At 46.3% G+C, this 26,309-nt stretch overlaps 1 protein-coding gene across 3 annotated transcripts in view; it reads right to left on the bottom strand.

Annotated features, from left to right (window-relative positions):
• The window catches only part of FERMT2 (FERM domain containing kindlin 2), a 51,685-nt gene that overhangs the window by 14,453 nt on the left and 10,923 nt on the right, over window positions 1-26,309 (bottom strand). For 2 of the 3 annotated variants that reach the window (XM_086892296.1, XM_086892295.1), the window contains exons 4-8: window positions 16,930-17,163; window positions 5,312-5,446; window positions 1,030-1,255; window positions 807-909; window positions 282-389 (exon numbers count right to left, since the gene is read on the bottom strand). In XM_086892296.1, the coding sequence (XP_086748422.1) occupies window positions 282-389; window positions 807-909; window positions 1,030-1,255; window positions 5,312-5,446; window positions 16,930-17,163 (806 nt within the window). Of the gene's footprint in view, window positions 1-281; window positions 390-806; window positions 910-1,029; window positions 1,256-1,704; window positions 1,738-5,311; window positions 5,447-16,929; window positions 17,164-26,309 lie in introns of all 3 variants that reach the window. The other variant, XM_086892294.1, reaches the window with a different exon arrangement.

Below are 26,309 nucleotides of genomic sequence, written 5' to 3'. Positions count from 1 at the left end.
TAGATGGGATATTGGGAAGGAATTCTTGGCTGTGAGGGTGGAGAGGCCCTGGCACAGGGTGCCCAGAGAAGCTGTGGCTGCCCCATCATTGGAAGTGTCCAAGACCAAGTTGGAGCACCCTGGGATAGTGGAAGGGGATTGAACTGGATGGGCTTTGTGGTCTCTTCCAACCCAAACCATTCTGGGATTCCATAATTTCCTTCATCAGATTAATCAGCGGAGAAGTTTACAAACAAAATCAAGTTTAACCCAACCCAGGGCAGTCTGGGGCTGTCTCTCACCTGCAGTGCTGCAAACATCATCATCTCCTCCTCCGTGCACTCGATCTCCTCCAGCAGGATCGCCCACTTGGACTGCTCGTACAGCTGGTTGATCCTGATCGCGTCGTACTGCGGCACACAAACGTGGAATGCTTGGAAAACCAGGAGCCCAGCTCAACACAAACCACCCCAGCAATGGAAACTGTCCCTGCCCACGGCAGGGAGCTGGAATGAGATAATCCTTACGGCCCGCTCCAACCCAAACTATTCTGGGATTCTGTGATCTCTCATCTCAACACAACACCTGGATTTGAGACTGAAAATCCTCTGCCACTGGCTGTAAGAACTCTTTAAGCACCTCTAGCAACACCTCAAAACCCTGGTACATCGCAGCACAAATCCTGGGTTTGGTGCCCACACAACCAATTTTCAAACTTCCACGTTCTTTGGGAGATTTACCAACACAACAGCACCTCAGAGATCCAGGCATCCCTCACTCCAAAGGACGGAAATTTCAAAATGCAAGCGGAATGAGGAGCTCTGTACCTTTGGATTCAGGTCAAAAAAGCTGTAGTACTTGAACCGGAGTAGCAAAGCCTCGTTTTCTTTCACCTCCTGCTCCATCAGGGATCGGGATGAGTCCAGCCACCTGTGAATTGCCAACACGGGATAACACACGGAACGCTCCGGCGGAGTCGCCACGACGCTCTCGAGAACACAATCAAAAATCAGCAAAAAAACCCCCCGAATCCTCAGCTCCTGAACTCACCCTTGGTTGATTTTGGCCTTATCGAGCAGCGTCTGGGGCTTGTACATTTTGGCTAAGGACTCCGGGGAGGTGACGGGCTGGCTCACGGCCAGGATTCCTGGGTTGCCCTCGGACAGGGCGCTGTCGCCGAACCAGGCGGACGTGGGGGACAGGGGGCTGCCGTCGTGGGCGTCGTAGGTCGGCGTCATCGTTTTGCTATAGAGTCCTGGGCTTGAATAGATATTTCCTACCAGCGGGGGGAATAAAAGCCGGGAATTAGCCCAGGGCCAAGCCCCGCCTGCTCCCGGCAACGCCGGCTCCGCACAAACCCGGAGCCGGCCGACGGAAAACTTTCCCTTTTCATCTTTCCGCAATGGGAAAGCGCTGAGCTGCTTGTTCTCCCGTGAAAACCTGTCCCTCTCCTCTCTCTCTCGGCTCTTCTCCAAGAGCAAAACTGATGGAAAACTCATTCCAGCCCAACTGATGGGAAAAGAACTCAGGTCTCCCACACCGGGAAGCTCCTGCCCCCTGAGTTTCTGTGGCACCTGGGACATGAGTGGCCCCCGACTTACCGGTATTACCTGTTGCTTAAAGATTTTGGAAGTCAAAAGTTTTAGAGGAGCAGGAAAATAAACTAAGGGTGCAGCCAAAGAGACCACAGGCAGAGGGCAAAAGTCCTATTGAGGTGGAGCTCACCTTTGACGGGGCCGATGTAAAGAATATCGGTGCCTATAGAGAGGGAAAGAAAGGAGGGAAGTGAGAAGGCGAGAGAAAGTCACCCGGAGAGCAGGAGAAGGACAGAAGCCAAAAATGGGCATTTTTGGAAGAGGGCAGAACAGCACAGGTGAGGTTGAACCACCCTAATGGAGCGTTTGCAGCAGAGCTGGTGGCAGCAAAGCAGCTGAAGTGACTTCCCGTTATTTTATTCACGTTACGAAGACAGCCGGGCATGGAAATGCGACATTCCCGGATGGAAAAGCTTGCTGAGGTGGCCACACAAATTCAGGATTAATGTGCTGAGTGGTGCAATGTGGTGCCAAACTGATCCCAAAGCACACGTTAACTCCCAGGCCTTTCCAAGTTGCACAGCTCGTACCGACTCAAAGCAGATATAAAAACAACCAAACATTTAAAAATTGTTCATTTGAAGAGAAAAAAACCCCAAATCCAGCTCATTATCTCATAGCTCAGAATAGCTGAGAGCTTAACAGAGAGGTTGTGGCTGCCCCATCCCTGGAAGTGTTCCAGGAGAGCTTGGATGGGGCTTGGACAACCCAGTCTCTGGAAGATGTCCCTGCCCATGGCAGGGGATGGAATGAGATGAGCTTTAAGTCCCTTCCATCCCAAACCATTCAATGGAGCAGCCCCTCTTCACCTCACATGAACACCAAATTTTGATATAAAATTCAGATTTTTGGACTAAGGGAGGACCAACCACCACCTCCTAATGCCAGGAATTGCACTGCACATCGGGCAGAGCTCACCCAGCATCACCTGCTGGGCACAAATCTGCCCACCAGAACCAGAAGGTCCAACACCACGCTGGATTTCTGGGAAAGGGCTGTGTCCTTCCTAAACCACGAGCCTGCAGTTTGATGCAGCCAAGCTCTCCCTCCCAGAGCTCTGCTGAGGGTGTTGAAGATGATGACAAAAACAAGGAGGCTTTTTGTGCCACCTCCTGCTGCTGCCCCAAGCCACCACCTTGGGCCACGCTCCAGCTCTTTGCTCCAAACCATCCCCCCCACCCTCACAGCCAAGGAATGACAGAAAACTGAGCTAGACTGGGAAAGTCCAAGACCAAACCAATGGAAAAACCCTTTTGAACTCTCATTTTGCACCGTGGGCATCTCAAGGAGCAGGAAGAACTGTGCGAATCAGCAGCATCAACGTTGGTGACAGCCAACATCACGGCTAGGAAACTCCAAATAATTACAAACCTGATTCTAAACTGCCTGGGAGGGTGGAAAAATGTGAGGGAAAGCCACCAAAACAAGGGTGCTTTTAATGCTCCTGCTCGTTTTGCTGGCATCTCAACCTGGATGAATCATTTGGGGACCTGTAAGCACCATGGGGACCTGTCACCAAGACAGATCCAGCAAACCAGGCATGAGCAAAAAAAATGGTCAAGGGATGGAAAAATCCACCTTCATTTGCAAGGAAAAGACAAGGAATGATTTCCAGCTTTTTAGACCAGGTACTGTACTTTGGGAGCTGGAACTCCACGATGCTCAGTGTCCCTTCCAACCTGAGCTATCCTGTGGTTCTGTGATTATAAAAGCAGCAGAAAGGTGATCTCCACATGGATTGTTACAGCACTGGAGCAGAGAACTCCAACAAAAACCAGCCATAAACTCCCATCACCATCCATAAACCACTTCCCAAAAGAGCTCTTCCCCTCTCCCCGTCCACCCTCGCTGCAGCTTCAGCCTTCGCATGGCTCGAGCACACAAGGCTGAGCATCAACTGGACCAACACAAGAAATTCCCACTTTTTGCCCCAAATTTTGGGCAAGTTTTTCCATGAATATCCCCCACATTCCTTGACTAAGTGTCTGCTCCTTCAGAGCAAAGCTTCCCCTGCACTGTTCTCATCTCTTTCTCCAAACACCTGAAACATCTCAAAAGAAGCTTGCCTTGAAAAATTTGCCCCAGGCAGGTGGTGTCATGGAAAGTTCCAGCAGAAATAGCTACAAATTTGGCTAATTTATATAAACAAGTGACTACAGGTCTTCTGATGGAAAATGTTGGGCAACACATCCTGTGGGTGTATTGACAACTCTGCCCACCGGGATTTAAATGGTTTCACTGCCAGGTTTGGGGTGCTCAGTGACAAAACACTCCCAGGACATTGAAATCAGCACCTCCTGAATTATTAACTGGTTTTCCAGAAGCTTTCAGCACACAGACTGATGTTGGAACAACGTCAGAAATGATTTATTCAGATGAAACCCACGACTTTTATCAAATGGCACCTGAACAGGCAGGAATTCAACCTGCTGTGAGTGATTTCATTCACAAGGAGAGCAAACCCAGCCAAGTGACTCACTGCAAGAGCCATAAATAATTAAAATAAACCCCAGCTCTTGCATACATTTCCCCCAAAGGAGGCCAAGTCTTTCCTATTAATCTAACAGAGGTGCTCTCTGTGAAGATTGGCTGTTGGAAAGGCTTAGAATGGACTTTCAAGATGAAAATGCCAAATGGAAATGAAAATTGACTGGAGCCTTGCCCGAATTCTCTGAGCCAGGAGTGGAAGAGGACAAGGCCAGAATAAATTTTAAGTAGCTGAGAGGAGAAGGAGCAGGATCAGAGCAAAAGGAGGATTATTTTTCCTTGTTCCAGAACTGTGGTGCACGTCACCCTGCACAGCCAAAACCTTCCTTTCTGCAAGCCCTGTGCCACCACTGGCATTAACCACAGTCCATGACCTTCCCTGCAGCTGGTTTAACATCAATTAATACAATTTTACAATTCCAAGGTAGTTTTTTTTAATTACAGCTGCCCTGCTGCCCTTGGATTGCTGGATTTAAACCCAAGAGCTTTGGCAGCCAGACACGTCTCTCCCGCTCACCACCGCGGCTTTCTCCACAAATCAGTTTGGGATAAAGTGTTCCCATTGGCCAAAATTCTGGTTTAAACTCCTGCCATTTGCCTTCAGACACCAGACTTCCAGCAGCCATGGAAAAAAAGCTGAAAAACCCCTTGTGCCTTGTGTGCCTTGTTTTCACCCCTGTGAAAACACTTGCATCAATTTGCTGCCTGTGGTAGCTCCATCGAGGATGTTACTTCATCAGGGATGTTGCTCCACCAGAAATTCCCTTCCCAATCCTGCTCTGGATCAGGAATCCAGACTGGCCAAGCAATAAAAGGATTTATTTAACATCACAATCCACAGCTACACTGTTCATGTAAGAAAACACTAAAGCAATTAATAAAACCCTGCCCTTGCTGGGCTGTAAATGTGGAGCAGAACAATGGCACAGCCAGGAATGTTACACTAGGAACCATTTTCCACTGAACTCCTTTCTGATCAGGGTAAGAAAAGCTCTCAGCAACACCATGTGAGTGTTCAAGTGGCCACACTCGGGCTCTGCTGGGTTCTGTGCAGCCTGGGCTTGCTCTGCTCCCGGGAATGCGTGACAGCTCCAGCTCCAGACATGCATCCGTGCGACCGCGTGCTGCAGCCCGCCACGACTCGTGCCGTGGATTTGGGGTCTGTTTCTTGCACAGACTTTAAGAAATTCAATCAGCCCCAAGTTGCTGTGCAGGTTTTTGCCCCGCTCCCTGTTTTTTTCCCAGCTCACCGGACCCCGGAGTGATCAGCGGCCCCTCCAGCTCGAAGGTGTCGTCTTCACATTGATCGTCCAACTTCTTCTTTTTTTTCTTTGATGGATCTCTGGGTTTCCTCAAAAGGGAGAGTTCTTCTGGATGCCTGATGTCTGGAGGGGAAAATGGATCACTTTTATAATGGCAGGATGGAAAAAAAGGAGAAAGAAGGGGAAATAAGGGGGAAAAGAAGAATATCCTTCCATTAGAAACCATATCCAGCAATGTCCAATATCTCCCCTGGATGAATTTCCTGCTCTGTAATGGTTAAAAATCAAGTTAAGGGCATTTTCCCAGCAAGTCTGTTGGAAACATGCACTGTCCTTGGCTGGAAAGGTAACACAACATTTGGATAAAATGTGGAATTTCCCAGGCACAGCCACTCAAATGTAAACGTGAGCACTGGTACACCCTGCCACAGAGCCTAGTAACACCTTCATACATTAAATAGAAATAATAAAAATAATAAACTTCCAGATTAATAATATAAAATTATAAATAATATATTATATCATAATACACAATATTATATAAATAATATAAATTAAAATCAGCACACATACTTAGCCATGTGGGTAACAGGCCAGACCCTCTCACTTCCATAGGAGCAATCCAAGATTGGATTAAGCCATTTATTTACACATTAGACTGGAAAGTTTAAAGCCTGTAATTTAACCACTTTTAAAAGAGATTTTGGCTGAAGCATCTCCTTTTCACAGCAAACCTCTCCCATTTTCCTGCCTGGGATGAACCTGAACAATGTAAAACCCATTTAAAACGAGGAGCATCTCATTGTGTTTTAATCCATGAGAATATGGGGAGCAAGGAAAAAGAGAATTTTTGTTTCCCATCAAGGCAGTACTTTGGGTCTGCTGCACTCAATTCCAAGTGGGAAGGAGTTTCCTGGGAAAGCAGAGCCCGCTCTCTGTTGTACCACTGAAACCTCTGAGGGACTGGAGCAGGAGCAGAGTCCCTGTGCTTGGTCAATGTGTGGGAGCTGACCTGGAAAAGGATTCACCTGGGCATGGAGCCATCAACTGCAGTGGTGAAAGGCTGCAAAAAGCTTGGAGAGCTCTGAAATACAGCTTGGATTGGAAAAAGACAGGATGAGAGGGTTGGGGGTGCTCATCTGGAGAGGAAAAGGATCCAGGGAGAGCTCAGAGCCTCTTGCAGGGCCTGAAGGGGCTCCAGGAGAGCTGGAGAGGGACTGGGGACAAGGGATGGAGGGACAGGACACAGGGAATGGCTCCCAGTGCCAGAGGGCAGGGATGGATGGGATATTGGGAATTGGGAATTCCTGGGTGTGTTGAGTGAGGAGGGGCTGGGATGGAATTCCCAGAGAAGCTGTGGATCCCTGGAAGTGTCCAAGGCCAGGCTGGACAGGGCTTGGAGCAGCCTGGGACAGTGGGAGGTGTCCCTGCCACGGCATGGGATGAGATGAGATTTAAGGTCCTTTCCAATCCAAACCATTCTGTGATTCTCTGATGATTCTCTGGAGGTTATGGACATGCCTGAGCCTGGAAGGAGTTCTGGAGTCTCCTCTGCAGCTGCCTGTCCGTGCTGAAGCTCCTGTGTTGTTTCTTGCTCTGTTTTTTGTACCTATCACCCCAAAAGGCTGAGCTGTAAAGCTTTCCCTGTGGAATGCCCTATGGAGAACAGCCCCTGGTGCCATCCCTGCTTCAGGAGAGATCAGGAGACAGCAGCTGGCTGCAGCCAGGCTGTGTTTCCCACCCAGGGAATGCTGAAGGACACAACCAGCCATTATCCCATCCAGGAGAAGCTCCAGGGCCGGGATCTCACCACGTGCTGCCAGCAGTGGGAGTTCCCTGAGCACTCCCAGGCACAGGGTTAAAATGAACACTGGAATTTGGTCCCCAGCAAGTGCCTGGGACAGGACACAGCCCCACACCAGCATCATCCCCTGCTGCAAACAAACTGGGAATTACCACACTGGGAACACGCCCCATCCAGGTGGTTTTCAGGGGTGGATCCCACTAACCCTGGCATTCCTGAATCCAGAGGTTGCACACATCTGGATTTAACCATATTTTATATTGTAGGTGTCCCATCCCAAACCATTATCTAGCTTTAATTTAAGTTTCATCTTTATTTAATTTATTTTATTAATTTATATATATTATTTAATATAGTAGATATTATATATTATATTATATTATATTATATTATATTATATTATATTATATTATATTATATTATATTATATTATATTATATTATATTATATTATATTATATTATATTATATTATATTATATTATATTATATTATATTACATTAAATTACATTACATTATATAAATTATATTACTTATATTATACTATACTATATATAATAAATATAATATAATATAATATAATATAATATAATATAATATAATATAATATAATATAACTTATATTACATTATATATTACATTACATTATATTATACTATATTATTATGTTATATTATATTGTATATTTCTAATATATTAATTAATTTTAATATTTATTTATATTCTTGTAGTTACACATGATATTTATATATATAAATACTGTACATACATTGATATATATTTATTTTTTGAAAGCATCATTTATTTTAAGCTTTATTTTTATTTCTATATTTGTATTTATTTATTTCAATCGTAGCATTGAATCCCAGAATGGTTTGGGTTGGATGGAACCTTAAAGCCCACCTTGTTCCACTCCTTGCCATGGGCTGGGACACCTTCCACTATCCCAGGTTTCTCTAAGCCTTGGCCAATCTGGCCTTGAAAGGGCTAAAAATATTTAAATTTAGATATCTATATGGATTTTAAATCTATAAAAAGATATAAAATATATAGATTTGTATTTATTTTGTGTGTAAACTTTTTGAACTTATATCTTAGTTTTATCTCTGTATTTACAGATATTTATTCCTTTAATAAATATATAATAATATATAATAAATATATAATAATATATCTATTTTACTCCTTTTTATACATAAACTTTATCTAATTTCAGCTGCCATTTAACCCTTATTTATTATTCCTCCACACACATCATCCCACTAAACCCATCCCTGCCCCCACCACCCACTCTGCCCAACTTTTTGACCATTTCTAGCAATAAATACCCGGAGTCTGAGCACATCCAGCTGCACATTCCCATTTATCCCAGCCAGCTTACCTCATGGAGCCAGAATCTGCTGGGACAACCGGGGACAAGAGGCAGCACAGCCTAAATCGAGGAGTTCCCCTGGTATTTTGGAGCAAGGCTGAGGCTCTGGGGTTTATTTCTGGTGCTTTAGCAAGTGCTGGAGCCTCTCAGCTGGAATCGCTCAGGGAGGCCAGGAGAAGGCTCCGGGCCAGGCTCGGATTCTGGAAGCAATCCTGGAATCATCCCAGGGCTTGACCATCTGATATCCAAGAGACTTTTTATAGCCCCTCAGTTGTTCCCGATGCTCCCAGTGGGATACAAAGGATCCAGGGCAAGTTTTGGGCAGCTGCTTCCAAGCAGCACATGGCAGCAGAGCATGGAGCAGGCAGCACATCCTCGGGATGCCCGAGGATCCCAGCATGGATCCCACGGATGAGCGGCAAATTCCTCCGGAGCATCCCCATGGATACGCCACAGACTCCAGGAATTCACCAACCCACCCAAGGCAGCTTTGGGAATGGCTTCAAACTGAAGGTTTAGATGGGATATTGGGAAGGGATTCCTGGCTGGGAGGGTGGACAGGCCCTGGCACAGGGTGCCCAGAGCAGCTGTGGCTGCCCCTGGATCCCTGGGAGTGTCCAAGGCCAGGCTGGACAGGGCTTGGAGCAGCCTGGGACAGTGGAAGGTGTCCCTGCCCATGGCAGGGGTAGAATGAGATGGGCTTTGAGATCCCTTCCAAGCCAAACCATTCTGGGATTCTGTGGGAAGGAGGGAGAATGGCCTGAGCCTGGAAGGAAGTTTTGGAGCTCAAAATATGATCAGAAAGGCGGCTCTGATCTCCAAGAGAAGGTTTTCCAACTCTGGAAAGTTTTTCCAGCCCTTTTGCTGCCTGCAGCATCTTCTCTCCCATCTGCCTGCAAGATCCTGCCTGTGCCTGCTGTCTCTGGCTGAAGGGAAGTTCTTGGCCCCTTTTTCCTGTGTAATCCCTCATTTCTCACCCAGTCCCTGCACAGCTCACCCAGCCCAGCTGTGCCCATTTATCTCCCACCCCGAGACAAACTCCAGAGCTGGGATTAAACCCTCTTCCTTCACAAAGCACCATCTGCACCCTGCAAACTGACTTAAAAAAAATTAAAAATCTTCCTTACAGGGTGTAAAATTCCCAAATTATGCTCTTTTTGCACTAAATCCACCAAATAAATCTTGCAGCTGCTGTATCTTTATCCACTGAGGTGTGTTGTGATGGGGATCCCAGAAGGGTTTGGGCTGGGAGGGACCTTAAAGCCCATCCCATTGCACCCCCTGCCATGGCAGGGACACCTCCCACTGTCCCAGCTGCTCCAAACACCATCCAGCCTGGCCTTGGACACTTCCAAGGGATCCAGGGGCTCCCATTCCCACAAGAAATCAGATTTATGGTTTTCTTACATCACCCACATATAGAACATGACATTACTGACTGGAAGGGCTGAGTATGGATCAACTTCCCCAAAAATTGGAATTACAGGAAATAATTCCTACTTTTCACTGCTTTCAGTATTCAGTTCTCATAAATACAGATAATAATATGAGATACAAAGAAAATTTTGATGTAGAAAGAAAATTAATGTTCCAAAGAAACTTCCAGCATCCAATTTCCTTCCCCATTTCTGGCTCCCCTAAAGGCCAGAGGGCTGTTTCACCTCCTTGATTCTTGAACATAAAGACTCCATAAATTTACTTTTAGCACAGACAGCATTGAAGGGAAATCCTCTCTTTAATGCTGATCCAGCCACCCTCCTTCAGGAAACGTGTTTTGAAGTGGGATATCTCTGGGAAATGGGATTTCTCTGCACTGCATCACTGCTCCCTCCAACCAATGACTCATAAAAATTACAGCCTTTGTGCATCACTCTGACGAGTCGTAGAAAAATGAGACCTCAAACCCCATTTTTCTTCCATTTCAGACTTAAAACCAAAAATAAAGCCTGTATTTTTCTCTTGGAATGAGTGAATTCTGGAGATGGTTTTTCACAGTGTAAAGTTAACAGAATGAACCATCTGACTTATCTACAACATAAATTCTCTCAAGATAAAAATTCTGCAAAACCAGAGGAGGAAAAAAAAACCCCAAAACAAAAAAGAAACTAAAAAAGGACTTAAATAACTTGAGGAGTGCCTGGAGATAAGGCTGTGGTTGTGCTGGACACTGGGCAGTATCTGCTGGAGCAGGTCCTCACCCCCCAGCAGAGTTTACTGGGTTTGTACATTCAGTACATTTTATTATGGGTTCTTCAGATGCCCAGGAACTTAAATATTTATCTGGGCAAAAGCCAAGCTCTCCACTCACTGCCTGGGGCCCTGCAGCTCTCTTGGGACATCCCACAAAGCCTCTGGAGATGCTGAGGGTGTGCAGTCAGCTGGGCCTGACCCTGGCAGAGGTTTTGCTGGAGCATTCCCAAATTGTGGGTGGAAAATCCAAGTGCCTGTTGACTTATGGATTTGCCAAGGGAGCAGTGATGTGCAAAACCACCCAAAAATGGGGTCAGTGGGGTTTGGAGGGGGCGTGAATGTTTGTGCCAGTGGTTCCCAGAGCTGAAATTGAGCACCACCAACCAAGAGAGAGCCGGGAGGAGAAGGAAAAGGAGGAGGAGGAGGATGCAGGCAGTGATGATGGAGCCAAGAATTACTGCAAGACCAATAAAAAGAGCCATTGGAGAGGCAGAGTCAACAAACACTTGAATGTTTGGATGTTTTTTTTCCATAAGTGGGACGAAATCCCCAGGCTCCCGTTACCCAGATGTCTCCTGGAGCACAGGCAGCACTACAAACCTTCCCCCTGAAGTGGCTGAACTGCAGCTCCAGCCCAATTAAACTCCATTAATTTAATCCCACAAACAAGAGAATAACAATTTATCCTTCCCATAAAGAAAAATCCAACTAATTCCAAGGAAGGAGGCAGCACTGGCTTTGCCAGCATGTCCTAATGTCTTCAGGATGGAATTCTATTTAAAGGGTCTCTGTCAACAGCAGAGTAAGGATGAAAAAATCCACTGACTCACACGGTGACATAAAACCCAATGCTCCTCCACATGCAGAGCACGACTGGGGTGGGGACAGGGGAGGGGAAACTGGAGAGGATTTTTTTTTTTTTTCCATCTCAGACACTTTGTAATTAAATCTGGTTATTTCCCTGACCCCAGTTCCTGGGGTTGCTCTGGATGCTGCACGACAGCTGAGCATGGGCAGGCAATAAAAGGGGAAAACGCCGCAGTTGGCAGCGGAACACTTGGGTTGAAAAAGCCGAGGACGTTGCAATTTGGCCGGCTCTGGAAATGGGAAGATTTCCTTCCACACCCAATCCCTGGACATATTTAGAAATAGCTGTGCCACTGCCAAACCTCTCTGCAAGGCAAGGAAAGGCAGCAAATCCATGCTCGGTGTTTCACCGCCTCTGTCTCCCTGTGAACATCATCCCTGAGCATCCTCCTGATGCTCCTGAGCATCCACAGCCTGTATCCCGAGATCCCAGAATCATTTCCATTGGAAAAGACATCCAGGATCATCAAGTCCAACCTGTGACTCATCCCCACCTTGTCCCCAGCCCAGAGCACTGAGTCCAGTCCTTCCCTGGACACCCCCAGGGATGGGGACTCCACCACAGGCCCCTTCCCATCCCTTTCCATGAAGAAATTCCTCCTGAATGCTGGTGCTGCTCCCCAAATTCCCCCCTGAGATGCTCATGTGCATCTACCAGGACTCCATGATTTCAGGAAAAACACTCATTTATTTGCCAGCAGGGTGTGAAGGAAGAGTTTAGGAAGTTTGCAGTGGCCAGGGATGGTGGGGTTCTTGTCCTGTGCAAGGTCAGGACTTGGACTTGATGATCTTTGTGGGTCCCTTCCAATCAGGATATTTTATGATTCCACAAAGTCCAGACAGCTTTGCCTCCTGGAAAGCAACATGTGCCTGTCACAGAGCCCTGGGAACGCTGCACATCATCCACCAAAGGGTTTCAGTTTTGCAAAAAAAAAAAAAAAACCTCCAAAAAACAACAAACAGTGGCTTTTTATAGAAGTCTTTTTGGCAACGGAGGGCGTGGAAATATTGCAAATACTTGAGGAGTCAGAGGACGTTCTGTCCTGGAGCAGGGAGTGTTTGGAAAGGGGAAAAAAAAAGGTAGGGTCACATTGGACATCAGGACTGGTGTCACCTTCCCTGGGCTGGGCTGGCATCCTGCCACTCCCAAATGCCACTGTCACCAAATGCCACCGCCAGCTCGGCTCAGGCTGCATTTGGTGGCTGGAGGCTGAGGCAGGGAAGGTTGGTGTCACCTTCCCAGAACCCACAGAGTCTCAGGAACCTCCTGGTGGTTTTTGGGATGATGGGAAGCAGCCCATCACCCTCATGGGACTGTCTGCACCCTCAGCTCCACAAGCTGCTCAGGATCACACCACCCTCACCCTGTGCAGGAAGGAGAGCTGGGGACTGGAATAAGATGTGGAAACTGCCACAGCTGGGCACAGGATGCTCCCCAGACTGGGTTTTCAAAAACAGGTGACTAATTCACACAGAGCTGGGTGTGAGGCCCTGGGAATTAAAAGAGCCTGAAGGGAATTTCTCTGTCTTGCACGGCCTCAGGGTGGGTAGGGAGGGATTGGTCATGAATTTTGGAGTGTTTCCTCCCAGAGCTGCCTCCTCCCAGCTCTGGCACTGAGCTGTCCTCTCTGTGCTCCCATGAACATGAACCAGAATTTCCCCTGCTCCTCTCAGGCTGGAGGGCAGCAGAGATCCCAAATTTTCACAGCCAGAAGAGGAGGATGGGAGCTGTTCTGCTGTCACAGCATCTCCCCTCACCCTGCAGCTCCAACATAAATTGTGTCCCCAGGAGAAGGAGCATTGCTGGGGCAGGAAACGCCGAGGCCTGGGAAAAAACTCTCACACTTGCATCTTGCTGTTTGCTTTTCCTGTCCCACGTGCTCACAGAGCAGCAGCAGAGCCTGCCTGGAGTCCCTTGGAGCTCCTGGGATACATGGAAAAAAAATACAGAATGCTGCAAGGAAACAGCTTAAGAGCATGAGCAGCTGCAAGGCATCCACTGGGCTGGAATCAAGTGAAGCCATCCCAGAATCCCAGGATGGTTTGGATTGGAGGGGACCTTAAAAATCATCCAGTTCCCTGCCACAGACCTTCCACTATCCCAGGGTGCTCCAAGCTCTGTCCAACCCAGCCTTGGACACTTCCAGGGATGCAGGGACAGCCACAGCTTCTCTGGGCATGCTGTATCTCACTGTCCCCACAGCCAAGAATTCCCTTTTATTCATGTAGAAAAGGATTTTTCCATTTGTTGTTTTGTCAGATGATGGCTGAGCATCTCCTACCTTCCCAAACCCCACTTTCAAACAGGATATTCCCACTCACACCAATAAAGTGCTGAGTGCAGTTTTCTGGGGGGAATTATCTCCCAGTGGGATGATGAGAGCAGGGAACATCTCATCCCAACCCTTGTGTCCCGCTGCCGGCCAGGCGGGAAGAACAAATCCCTGTCGCTCCAAAAAAAAAAAAGAAAAAAAAAAAAAAAAAAAGTGAAGTTTTACTTTCTCTTTCTCTGGTCTTTAATTGCAGATCAAAGCTGGCCCTTCAGGCTGGAGCTGCCTGCCAGCAGCTGCTCCTGGGCAGGATTCCAGGCCAGCCTTTGGATGAGGGCTGCCCATCCCATGCACTGCCCGCTGCTCTCCTCGTGCCGGGGGGTCAATCCGTGCCTTTATCCCTCCTGAGTGGCTGCTCTGGGAATCCAGGGGCTGCAATCCAGCCACTGGGAATGAGATTGGGTTTTTTTCTGGCTTCACACGACCTCCAGGAAAGTGAGGGGTGTGCAAGTGGCTCCAGCATCTTCCCCCCGGGGAGCTGCCCTTTGGAATATCTCCCCTCTGCACCAGAACAGAGACTTCTCTTTAAAAATCAGCCACGCTCTGCAAGGGTGACACCTCTGGGTAACAATTTAAAGGGAACAGAAGCAAAGGACAGCCCTAAATAATCCATCCATGGGTGTTCCTGCTTGTGTGGAGAGGATTTTATAAATGCAACCAGCCAGAGTCCTGAGAACATCAGGAATGACTTCAATTACTCATTAATGATGCTTTGTTGGAGTTACTGAGGTGTGTAATTAAATGATCCAGGGGCAAAGACAGCAAAAAGGTACAGCCAAAACATGAGCAACTCCCAGGCACAGCTCTGTCCTAACTTCCCTGGAGCCCAGAAATGAAGGGATTTGTGGAAACAAGGACTTTTCCCTTCCACCTTGAAATACCTGCTCAGCCTTCCTTGGAGAGACAATTAGCTTAATTAATATGGATATGAGAGCTCTCTGCAGCCATCCTGTGCAGGGAAGCTGAGGAGGGCAGGGAAAGGTAATGGAGAAAAATGGGGCAGGAAAAACACAGCTGGAGAGGGAAAAAGGAGAGTCACAGAATCACAAAATCACAGACTGGTCTGGGGTGGAAATGACCTTAAATCCCATCCCATTCCAACCCCCTGCCATGGCAGGGACACCTTCCACTATTCCAGGCTGCTCCAAGCCCTGTCCAGCCTGGCCTTGGATCCAGGGGCAACCACAGCTTCTCTGGGTCACCCTCACAGCCAAGATTTTATTCCTAATATGCAATATATATTTTTATAATATATGTTTTTTAAATTAATGCATAATACATGTTTTTATATAATATATATAAAATATATAAATGTTAAAATACATTAGATATGAATAGCGGTATTTTGACATCTATATCAGCATTTTAACACTTACATAAAATGTATTTGTATATAATTTGTGTTTATACCTCTGTGGTCCTGGAAAGAATATCCCAGCCCCTCCAACTCCAGCACTTCTGTATCCCCACATCCCAATCCCTCTTCCCTCCAGCTGATGCCAAGCTCATGTATCATCTTCCCAGTAGCTCTGCTGAACATCTGGCTCCCAGTAAACACATCTGGAAGGGCCAAATTTAATCACTGCAGTTTGTGTCTGTCCTCAAACAGCTCAGGCTGCTGAGAGTCACTCACTCACAGGAAAGTGAAATTTCCAGTAAAAGCCCTGCTTTCCCCAAAATCAGGAACTTCATTTCAGATGCTGCAGAAGGGAAGTCAGCACCACCCTTGATGGATGTGTCCTTGCTGCCTGCTCAGAGCTCCAACCTCTGCTATCCCAGAGGTTTTTCCTCCCATCCCAAACCCTTCAATATCAGGATTATTTTATTGGTTTGGTCACAAATACCCCAAAAGCTCTGCAGTTGGAAGAAAAGGCTGCTTCAGGCCCATGTAAGGTTCTGACAGCATCAGTGACAGCTCTCCTGTCCCGTGATGAACCATATCAGCATTTCCTGACGTGAGTCACTGCTGGAGAGATTCATCAGCGTCCGGGCCTGGGACCTCCCTGTCTAGCACGACATCCCGAATGCCAGCGGGACACGGGGGTGGGGGAAGCAAAATCCACTCAGAAATAACGCTGGCTAAGCCTTTTCTATTTTAAGGAGAAACTGCCCAATATTTATGCTCTTAAAAAAAACCCCAACAAAACAGGAAAGGAACGGCGAAGATCCGTAACCAGCTAAAAATACCGACCAAACCACGGATGCACCGGACACGGCACGTAGGGATGAGCTCTTCCTGCCTCCCCAAATAACTGGGTCAGCCAAGAGTATCCTCTGCTGCCTTCTGAGAGCAGGAATGGATTTGCTGCAGCTGAGGATGGGCTGCAGGCTCTTTTGGGAGGGGAGAATCCCAATATGGAACGCTTCCCGGAGCTCTTCAGCGTGTAGCTGCCATTGGGTTTCTTTTTGGTGGGCAGGAAGGAACACCTGGTTTTAGGATGAGGAATTTGTGAAGATGGGTAAAAAGTTATGCCTGGTAGGGAATGATCCCTCCTTTCTCCTGGAAATGAGGAAATGAGGGTGAAGAGGAGACAGCAAGGCTCGGTTCCTTCCCTCCACTGGACACTTTTACAGCAGAGCATCACCACTTAATCTCTAATATGATTTTCCACTAGAAGACAACCCACAGGGCTGGCAGATTTCCCATTTCAGGGATTGCTTTTCATCCAGCACATAAATTTACAGGGGGAAAAAAAGAATCACAACCAACATCAGCAGCCTGAACATCAAGCAGGGCTGGTACCGCCTTGCCCGAGACAAACCCAAGGACAGCTCTGCCATGGAAGAGAATTCAGCACAAAAAATGCATTTCTTATCACTTTTTGGCTCAATTGTTCCTGTTATTTAAGTATTTACATATAAAAGAGCAGATCTGGAAGGGGAAAAAAATGGACATCTGGGCTGTTTGATGTCCAAGTGACTCCTGGGTGCTCAAAGCCCGAAAACACCGAGGATTTATCAGATTTCCAGGACAATGCACCAGAGGAGAGGCAGGAGCCAAAGCTCCTGGGAAGCTCCCCAGGGGGTTGTTTTTCAGCACTTACTGAAGGTTTTGCAGATATCAGAAACAGCCTTGAAGACCCTGTCGGAGAAGTTGACCTTCACCTTGACGTACTTCATGTTGGGCAGCTGCAGGCGCAGCAGCTTGTGCTGAGGGGTGAACTGGAGCTTGGCATCCGCCTGTATCCCGTATTTATCCAACGTCCAGTGAGTTTTAAGGAGCCAAGTTTTCTTCTTTTCCCACCACAGCGCGTGATCCGACCAGTCCTTCTTGACATCTGCAACAAAGAAGCCATTTTTCCCCCCGGTTAAAAAGCGGGACCGGAATGAGCCTTTGGAGGACAAAAGAAGTTTTAAAATGTGCTTAAAAATTGAGAAGGAATTATTGATCCAAAAAAACTCTACCAGTGCTTTCTGGATACAAGTGACTGCTTGTTTTCATGTTTTGATGGGATGTAAAAGCAGGGAAGAAACCAAGGGAATAAAGATGAGACTCAACGTGTCCGTGGATCATCAGCCCAGGAGTGACCCTGTCTGGAACACAAAGCCAAGGGGTCATGAGTGACCCAACACCTCCCCCAGCAGAGATTTTGCAGAGTTTTTGGGGTTAACTATCAGTTCTTGGGTTTTTCCCCAGCATCCAGGATACCTGTGCTATCCAAAGGTGGGCACAACCACCTTGGCACACATGGAAAACACAACCAGGAGGTTTGCGAGGAGAATTCAACAGGACTTTCAGTTTCTACAAAAAACCCCAGAAAATTCCCAGCTGAAACTAAAAGTTGCTTCCCAAAGGACCAAGAAAACTCAACAGCCACATCTCCTTCCAGCAGGGATGTAACCATGGAGGTCACCTCCAAGTTAGAAAGTATTTGGGGGAACCAAAACATGGTGATAACTCCCAAAAGACAAACCCTGTACAATATTTTCCCTAACACCTGGAATATTTTTCACTGCCCTGCCATTCCTGCAGAGGATATTCCACTCTGACAACCAGAAAGAAGAGTGCCACATCCTTCCACCACACAGGGAAAAGAGAATGGAATGATATGTAATATAATCATATATTTAGTAATAGAATAATTCAGTTTTCAGCTCCAGATCTCCCTGTGATCCTGCATTTTCACCATGAAACACCGGTTTAACCCCAATTAAAACCATGAGCTGACATATATAATAATAATAATAATAATAATAATAATAATAATAATAATAATAATAATAATAATAATAATAATAATAATAATAATAATAATAATAATCTCCTGTCTCCATCCTTTGGCAGCACAGGGCACCAGCCAGAAAGGCAGGAGCAATTCCAGAGAACTGGAGAATTTCCAGGATTAGGTAAAGCCCCAGCAGACACAATACCAAAGGGAATGAAGGTACCAAGGAACACACAGCACCAACATCCTGCTGGGATTCTTCATGTCCTGAACAGGAGTTGGACTGGATGATCCTCATGGTTCCTCCCAGCTCAGGATATTCCATGATCCTGTGATAGTGAAGATTATCCCCATGAGCCACATCTGAATTCTGAGATGAGAACAACGTTGACAAATGAACTTTTGTCTGTCCCTATCTCAAACCAGGATCTTGAGCTCAGGGTTACTGAGAAAACCCAGCAGGAGCTGGATTTTTCCTTTGAACTCCTGGTTTAATGGCACAGTCAGCACTGCAGAAAGTGGAAACGTTCAGCTGGACTTTTCAACAGCTTTGTACAATCAAATTAAACAAAACCAAATATAGAAAAGCATGCAAACTTGCACAAGCCTTGTCTACCCGGAAAAAAATCCAAGAAATCATTACAATGGACTCTGGTAATGAAGTCCAACTTCTGCCCTACTGAAAGCTGAACCAGCTGGCACCAAAAATCAGGGGGAGGAAAAAACCAAAGGCATTTGGAAACAGTAACATTTATGCCTAACAGAAGGGGATTTGGGTTTACACTGCAGATTAACCATTCAGACCACGGAACAAAAACAAGTCTCTGGGCCTGAGAGTAATTAAAACTTTCAATTAACAGTGAGATGTTGGATCTAGCAGGAAGGGGAAGGTCTGTGCCTGTCCCACGGGGTAGTTATATATAAAAGAGGCTGGCAAATGTTTAGCAGCTGCTTTGTGGGTTGAGTTTTGCATGCTGAGGAGAGCCTTGGGTGCTTTACAATGGATCCAGGATTGCTTTGAGCAATCCCTGCAGGCCAGGGAATGCCAGCAGCCTGGTTAAATCTGATCAAAGGTTTATAAACCTTCACCAGAGTCCCAACTCACAAGTTACTGATTTGTTGAGGTTACAGCTTCACAAGAAGGCTGAATATTTCAACTCAGGCTCTTCCCACCAGTCACTGGCCACTTCATATTATACAACCTTTCATGTTAATCAACTTGTATTTATCGATTATTATCAATTTATCAGCTGGCCATTCATTCATGGTAAGTCTTCAGGTACTACAAATTCACCTCAGAGATCCCAGACCTGGAAGTTAGAAGTTTACTACAGGTTGCAAATCTCAGTGATGTTTGTAGCTCCTCTGAGCTGCTGAACGTGATGGACACGGAGCTGCTCTGCAAGTCCAGGGGAGGGTCAGCAAGATGATCAGAGGGATGGAGCAGCTCTGCTGTGAGGAAAAGCTGGGAGAATTGGGATTGTTCAGCCTGGAGAAAAGCAGCTTTGAGTTGACCTAACTGTGGCCTTCCAGTGCCTGAGGAAGCTGCATGAAAGATGGAGAGAGACTATTTACAGGGGATGGAGGGACAAGACACAGGGAATGGCCTCCCACTGCCACAGGGCAGGGATGGATGGGAGATTGGGAAGGAATTTCTGGCTGGGAGGGTGGTGAGGATCAGAGAGAGAATTCCCAGAGAAGCTGTGGCTGTCCCTGGATCCCTGGAAGTGTCCAAGGCCAGGTTGGACAGGGCTTGGAGCACCCTGGGACAGTGGAAAGTGTCCCTGCCATGGCAAGGGTGGAACAGGATGGGCTTTGGAGCCTCTTCCAAGCCAAAGCCTCCCAGGATCCTACAAAACAAGCTGCACACATGTAAGGGTCACAAGAAATCACTGCCACCCTTCCAGACAAGGAGAGCCCCAGGTGAAGCAGCAGGGATGTGGGAGCTGGAGCTGTCAGCATCAGCTGGAGCGTGGGCTGGGCTCAGGAGCAGAAACACCCGCGGGAAAGGGAAGCACGGCGCTTCCTTCCCGGCCTCAAAAATAAACCCTGCTCCCTTGCTTCCCCCACCTTTCCCTGCAGCCTGCACCCAAACCTCTGGAGCCTGGGAGGGCTGGCAAACCCAGCTGTGATTTTTTTTTTTAAATTTTTTTTTTTCCAGGCAGAACCTGGCGTTGCATTTGCGTCCCAGAGCCAAGAGGCAGCGACGTGAGCGAGGAGGGACGTTCGGGATGTTTTGTACAGCAAAACCCACGGAGCTGTTCCCCTTGGAAAGCCATCCAGACAGTCCTGGGAATGTGAGAGGCATCTTAAACCACACAAATAGCTGCAGAGACCTCTGTGAGGACAAAACAGCGAGACAAGGAGTGAAGGGCTGCTCTACAAAGTATTTTAAACCTGAAACATCCTCAGCTTTCAATCCACGCAATCATGTCCCACTAGCTTGTCCAGCGTGAATTACAACTTTTAATTACAAATTTTAATTCCTGCATCCTTTAAATTCCCACCTAAAAGCCGAGCAGCAGTAAGTCTGAATCGAGATGTACACGGAGTGAGTTTTAATTCTGGGCTCACTGTGGTACACAGACCCACAAACACAATCAGCATTCAAGCAGCAAGGCTGAATCTGGGTGAAGGGCAAAGAAAACTGAGGCAGCCCTGCTTGATAGCCCATTTATCCCATTTATCCCATTTATCCCAGGATTTGGCTGCTCCCAAACGCTCTCCCTCTGCCAACCCATGGTTTTTTAAGTCCCTTTCCTGCTGCAGCAGCTATTGAAGCTCCTTCCTGCAGGAGCTCTGCCGTCACTTGGCAGCTCCTCCGGGCCAGCTTAGGACGTACAAGCAGTAGGATACAAGTCTCCAGCGCTGTATAAACACTGTATTTTCCTTGTTATTTTGGGATATCCCCTGTTGCAGATGGGCTCTCCTTCCCTGCACTGCTCAGGACAACAGAGCCCTGATATGACAGAATAAATCTCTTTTTTTCCTCCATTCCCAGCACATGGTAAAATCCCACTGGATGAATTTGTGGCTCCCACCTCTGGGAGAGGATTTCCTGGGATTAAATCCACAGGGCAGCCAAGACCCTGCAAATGTCTGCATCACCTTAACACTGGGGGTTAATAATAAATAATTGAAAAGCTCCTGCACAAGCTTGAGGGGGTAGAGCAGGAATTCTGCAAGCCTGCCTGCTTTGGATCATGGATTTTTGGTGGATTTTTGGAAGCAGAGGATTTGCAGCTGACGCTGTTTTCCCTGGAACTCTCTCCACCTTCAGAGAGGCACTGGAAGCAGAGGTTGCAGCTCATTCCTTAATTATAAATTATGGCTTTTAGAGCAATGAATTCCAGTCTTCAGCATTCCCACAGGAACAATCCATGAGGACCATCCCCCTCTGGAGCAAAGAGCTCATCCATCCCACTGGGGGGTTTTCCACAGCAGCAGAATGAGCTCCACATCTTTCCCTGGCTTTTTCCCAGGGGTGGATTTAATCAGGATTATCCCTGCCATGCTTTAGGCACACTTGGGAAGCTGAGGTGGCAAAATGCATTTCCATTATCTCAAGTAAATATAAATATAAATATAAATATAAATATAAATATAAATATAAATATAAATATAAATATAAATATATAAAAATATAAATGTATGAATGTATAAATATATAAATCTAAATATAAATATTTATATATAAATATTAAAATATAAAAAATAAAAATAAAAATAAAAATAAAAATATAAAATATAAATGTATAAATGTATAAATATAAATATAAAATTATAAAATTATTAAAATAAAATTATAAATATAAATATAAATATAAATATAAATATAAGAAAATATGTATGCTTAAACATAATTTTCATACACATAATATATATAAAATATATAAGATATGCATATAAACACACACATAAACATATACCCTATATATATGCATATATAAAAGAGACAAACCCAAATTATATGCATATATAATTATAGATAAACACACAAAATAAATGCATATAAAATATATCCACATATACACACAAACAAAACATATATATATATTTATATATATCTCCAATATATAGTGCAGGGACTGAAACCAGCTCACAAGCCAAGCATTTCCTCTTGCAAAAAGTCATTTTTGTATTTGATATTTTTGATAGTTTTGTATTTTGTATTGCATAATCTACACAAAACCAAGTTTTCCACCTTTTCACTGAGTTTGGTGAAGATGGGCTGAAAATCCTTGAGGGTTTTTATAAAAAAAATAAAATAAAAGTGGTAATTTTTGGGGGTTTTTTGGTGATTTTTGGATTTTAAAATAAATATGCACTTCAGATTGAATTGAAAAAAAATACAAAAAAGCACAGAGTGCAGGCAGCTGATTAAAGCACTTTTAAACACAAATTCCTGCTGATAACACCTTAATCCAGCCCTCACAGCTCCAAGGGGCTCTCCAAGCCCTGGGCTGGGTGTTGGCTGCATCCACACCTCTCTTGGGAAGCTGGAGGGGGAGGAAAAGTCCTTCAAAGGAAAAGAGACTTCCAGCAATAAAAAGCTGGGAATGCCCTGGGTGAGCTCAGGGATACCCTGCTCTCCTGCTTCCATGCCCTCCAGGCATGGAAAACGAGGTAAAAGTATTAAAAAACTTGGGAAGGAGAGAAATTTAAGGCTGAAAATAGAAAACAAAAAGAGAAATAAACACCATAACCAACCATCAAAATTCATTGCACGGAACCTCGTGTGGTTTCTCTGGTGGGTTTTCCTTTTCTGTGTCCAGAAGGGGGAAGGCACAGACTCACAGCACTAACAAAAGCAGGGGAGAGGGCAAATATTCCTAAAACATTCAGGAATATTAAAAAAAAAGGCTAATTTGGTGCATGGAGAAGGGCAGCAGTGATGGGGAAGGGCAAGGATAAAGAAGAGGAAATGGGGAAAAAGTGGAACAGGGGAAAAAAGGAGAAAAGGGAAAAAAGGAGAAAAGGGAAAAAAGAGGAGAAGGAGGAGGAGGAGGAGGAGGAGAAAGAGGAGAAGGAGGAGGATGAGGAGGAGGAGAAGAAGGAGAAGAAGGAATCTCCTGAGCTGGCAGGGATAAACAAGGATCATCAAGCCCAACTCCTGGACATGCCAATAGCTAAGAGAGTTACTGAAGGTCCCAGAGATGCTGAAGATTTTTCTTAAAATATATATATTTATTTTTATATATAGTTATTCATATTGATTATATATATAGATATATATTTTTATATAAAAGTGTAGCACTCATGTATTTGTACAGCTGAACCCACTGCTCCCTCCCTTCAACCTCCTCACTGCTCCCACTGACCTCTGGAAACCCAGATTCCTTTAAACATGCCAAAGCCACTCCTTCCAGGATAATTATGGAGCTAAAAAAAATTTAAAAACAGAGCTATTTTCATTTATCACGAGTCCAGAAGAAATGCTGGTGTGTTTGCTGGGTTACACAGTTGCTGTCTTGGGGCAAAATCTGTAATTTTAGGAAAGTATGAGTCTTTCTGGAGTGCACTGGAGTAGAGTCCCCTCCATCCCCCAAGGGGGATTTAATTGCAGAGCAAAGTTCAAAATGGAACAAAAATCCCTCCAGCCTCTGGTCAAAACACTTGAAAAATTATACTTTGAAATGAGGAGATAAACAGCCCATAAAATTATCATCAGATTGATGTAATAAAGCTGCAGCCAGGACAAGCTGATGCTCCCAGAGCTAATGGGACTTGAGAGGGGTTTTAATCACGTCTCCCACGTGTCCTTGACATGTGGCAAACACCCTGTACAGCAGCCACCACCTGTGGAATAACACAGAATGGGACCTGAAATTCTCCTGGATCTGCCACCATGGGCAACTCTCACCATTGTTTTCATGGAATGCTGGAATGGTTTGGGTTGGAAGGGACCTTAAAGGACCTTAAGGGACCTCATCCAGTCCCACATGGGCAGGGACAACTTCCACTATCCCAGGCTGCTCCAAGCCCTGTCCTACCTGGCCTTGGACACTTCCAGGGATCCAGGGGCAGCCAGAGCTGCTCTGGGCACCCTGTACCTCACAACCCTCCCAGCCAGGAATTCCAATTCCCAATCTCCCATCCATCCCTGCCCTCTGGCACTGGGAGCCATTCCCTGGGTCCTGTCCCTCCATCCCCCCAGTCCCTCTCCAGCTCTCCTGGAGCCCCTTCAGGCCCTGCAAGGGGCTCTGAGCTCTCTCTGGAGCCTTCTCTTCTCCAGGTGAACATTCCCAGCTCTCCCAGCCTCAGAGCAGAGGGGCTCCAGCCCTTGGAGCATCTCTGTGTCCTCCTCTGGATTTGCTCCAGCAGCTCCATGTCATTCCTATGAGTATCCCAGATCTGGATGCAGCAAAGTCCAAAGCACAAGGAACAAGACACCTGCAGCCCCCTCCTGCCTTGTGTTTACAACAGGAATGAGTTGGGACTAAAAATCTCCTCTCTTCAAAACCTTTTCCCCTCGTCCTACCACTGTCTGCTCCTGCAAAAATTCCATCTTACTTTACTTTCAGGAAAACAAATGTTCAGGAGAAAATCCACGCCCATCCACGAAGGTGCCCAAAAAAAAGGGGGTGGACCTGTGCTGGAATTTCAGTTTCAGAAGAATATTTCTTGCATGAAAAAATAGTTTGACTTAATAAAGTAAAAACCAACCACCAAACAAACAGGGACAAAAGGAGCCTTGTTCCCAACTTTGTGATTCCATGAGCACGACCCAGTTCAGGAGAGCTCCCTGTTATCCCGGCGTGCCAGGGCACACGCTCGTGGCAAAGTCCTGACGTCAAAGCCCCCGTGTAGGGGCACAGAGTGATTCAACAGCAAGGAAAAAAAAGGAGGAGGGAAAGGAAAAACAAAAAAAGCCCAGTGGAGGAGACTGAGCACATTGGGATGCAATGCTGCATGTGGATGTTCCATGTGCCTGTCCTTGCTCAGGGAAATTACGGAGCGTCTGCTGCTGAGGAGGGAATGCGCTGAGGCGCTGCTGGAAAAAGAAGTGGGATTCTTTTATTGCCTTTTATTGGGATTTTAAGTGAGTTTTGCAATGGAAAGTTGGTGTCTTGATGAGGCAGGGGTGGTAACTGGAGTCCTGAAGAGCTGATACATCAACCCCAACTATCCCAAAACGCTGCTCCTGGCAGTGCAGGGCTCAAGATGCTCAGCCCATGGGATACAGGGAGAAGAGCAAATCCTAACAAGCCTGAAAGCCACTGTTTTTCTAAAGTAAACTCCAGGAAGAAAGCTCTTTCCAGTGTTAATAGGATTGCTCAATTAGCTTACTTGAAAGTTTATTAACTTAGATTGTATCTTGTTCCACCCCCCTGCCATGGGCAGGGACACCTCCCACTATCCAAGGTTGCTCCAAGCCCCATCCAGCCTGGCCTTGAACACTTCCATGGATGTGGCATCACGTTTTCCTGCAAAATTTTCCCTGTATTTTTTAGCTTTTTGGGTATTTGGTAGCTTAATATTCCATTGAAATGCTTGCACAGCCATACCCAATCCTGTCTAAACCCCTGAGGAGGAAGAGAAGTTTTTCAGTGATGCTGAACCCAGCAGGAATATCAGGAAACTCTCCAGAAGAACTGAAAGGTGAGGTCACCTCAGTTCCCCAACACCCCCAGCACTGATGGGTTCAGGAAGGACTTTGCCAGTGCTGTGTAGAATTCCTTTAAATCCCTGTACCAGCAACCCAGAGAAATGTGGGTTACTCAGCACGGAATGAAGGAAAGCAAGGGTGGATCAGTATTTTTTTAATTGGATTTTTTTCGAAACGGGATCTTCACAACCTGGTTTTGCCAACTGTTCCCCCCCATCCATCAAGCAGAGGATTTCACTGGCTGCTCCTGCCTCCATGGAACCAGGAGAAATAGCAGAAAATTCGATTAAGGAATGTGGTTTCCATGATTTATCCAACACAAAATAGGAAGGGGAAGGGGAAGGGGAAGGGGAAGGGGAAGGGGAAGGGGAAGGGGAAGGGGAAGGGGAAGGGGAAGGGGAAGGGGAAGGGGAAGGGGAAGGGGAAGGGGAAGGGGAAGGGGAAGGGGAAGGGGAAGGGGAAGGGGAAGGGGAAGGGGAAGGGGAAGGGGAAGGGGAAGGGGAAGGGGAAGGGGAAGGGGAAGGGAGGCACTTCTCCAGGGAGCTGTCCTGAGGAGCAGCCCAGCCTCCCTCACCCTCCAGCCCTGGATCACACTCTCCAAAAAGGACAAGTGTCCCAGGGTGACAGCAGCCTGCAGTCCTGACTCATC

Source organism: Cyanistes caeruleus, chromosome 6, assembly GCF_971803275.1.
Source record: "Cyanistes caeruleus chromosome 6, bCyaCae1.hap1.1, whole genome shotgun sequence".
Taxonomy (NCBI): Eukaryota; Metazoa; Chordata; class Aves; order Passeriformes; family Paridae; genus Cyanistes; species Cyanistes caeruleus.
The sequence above is the reverse complement of the archived record's forward strand: the minus strand, read 5'-3'. Positions and strand labels throughout refer to the sequence as shown.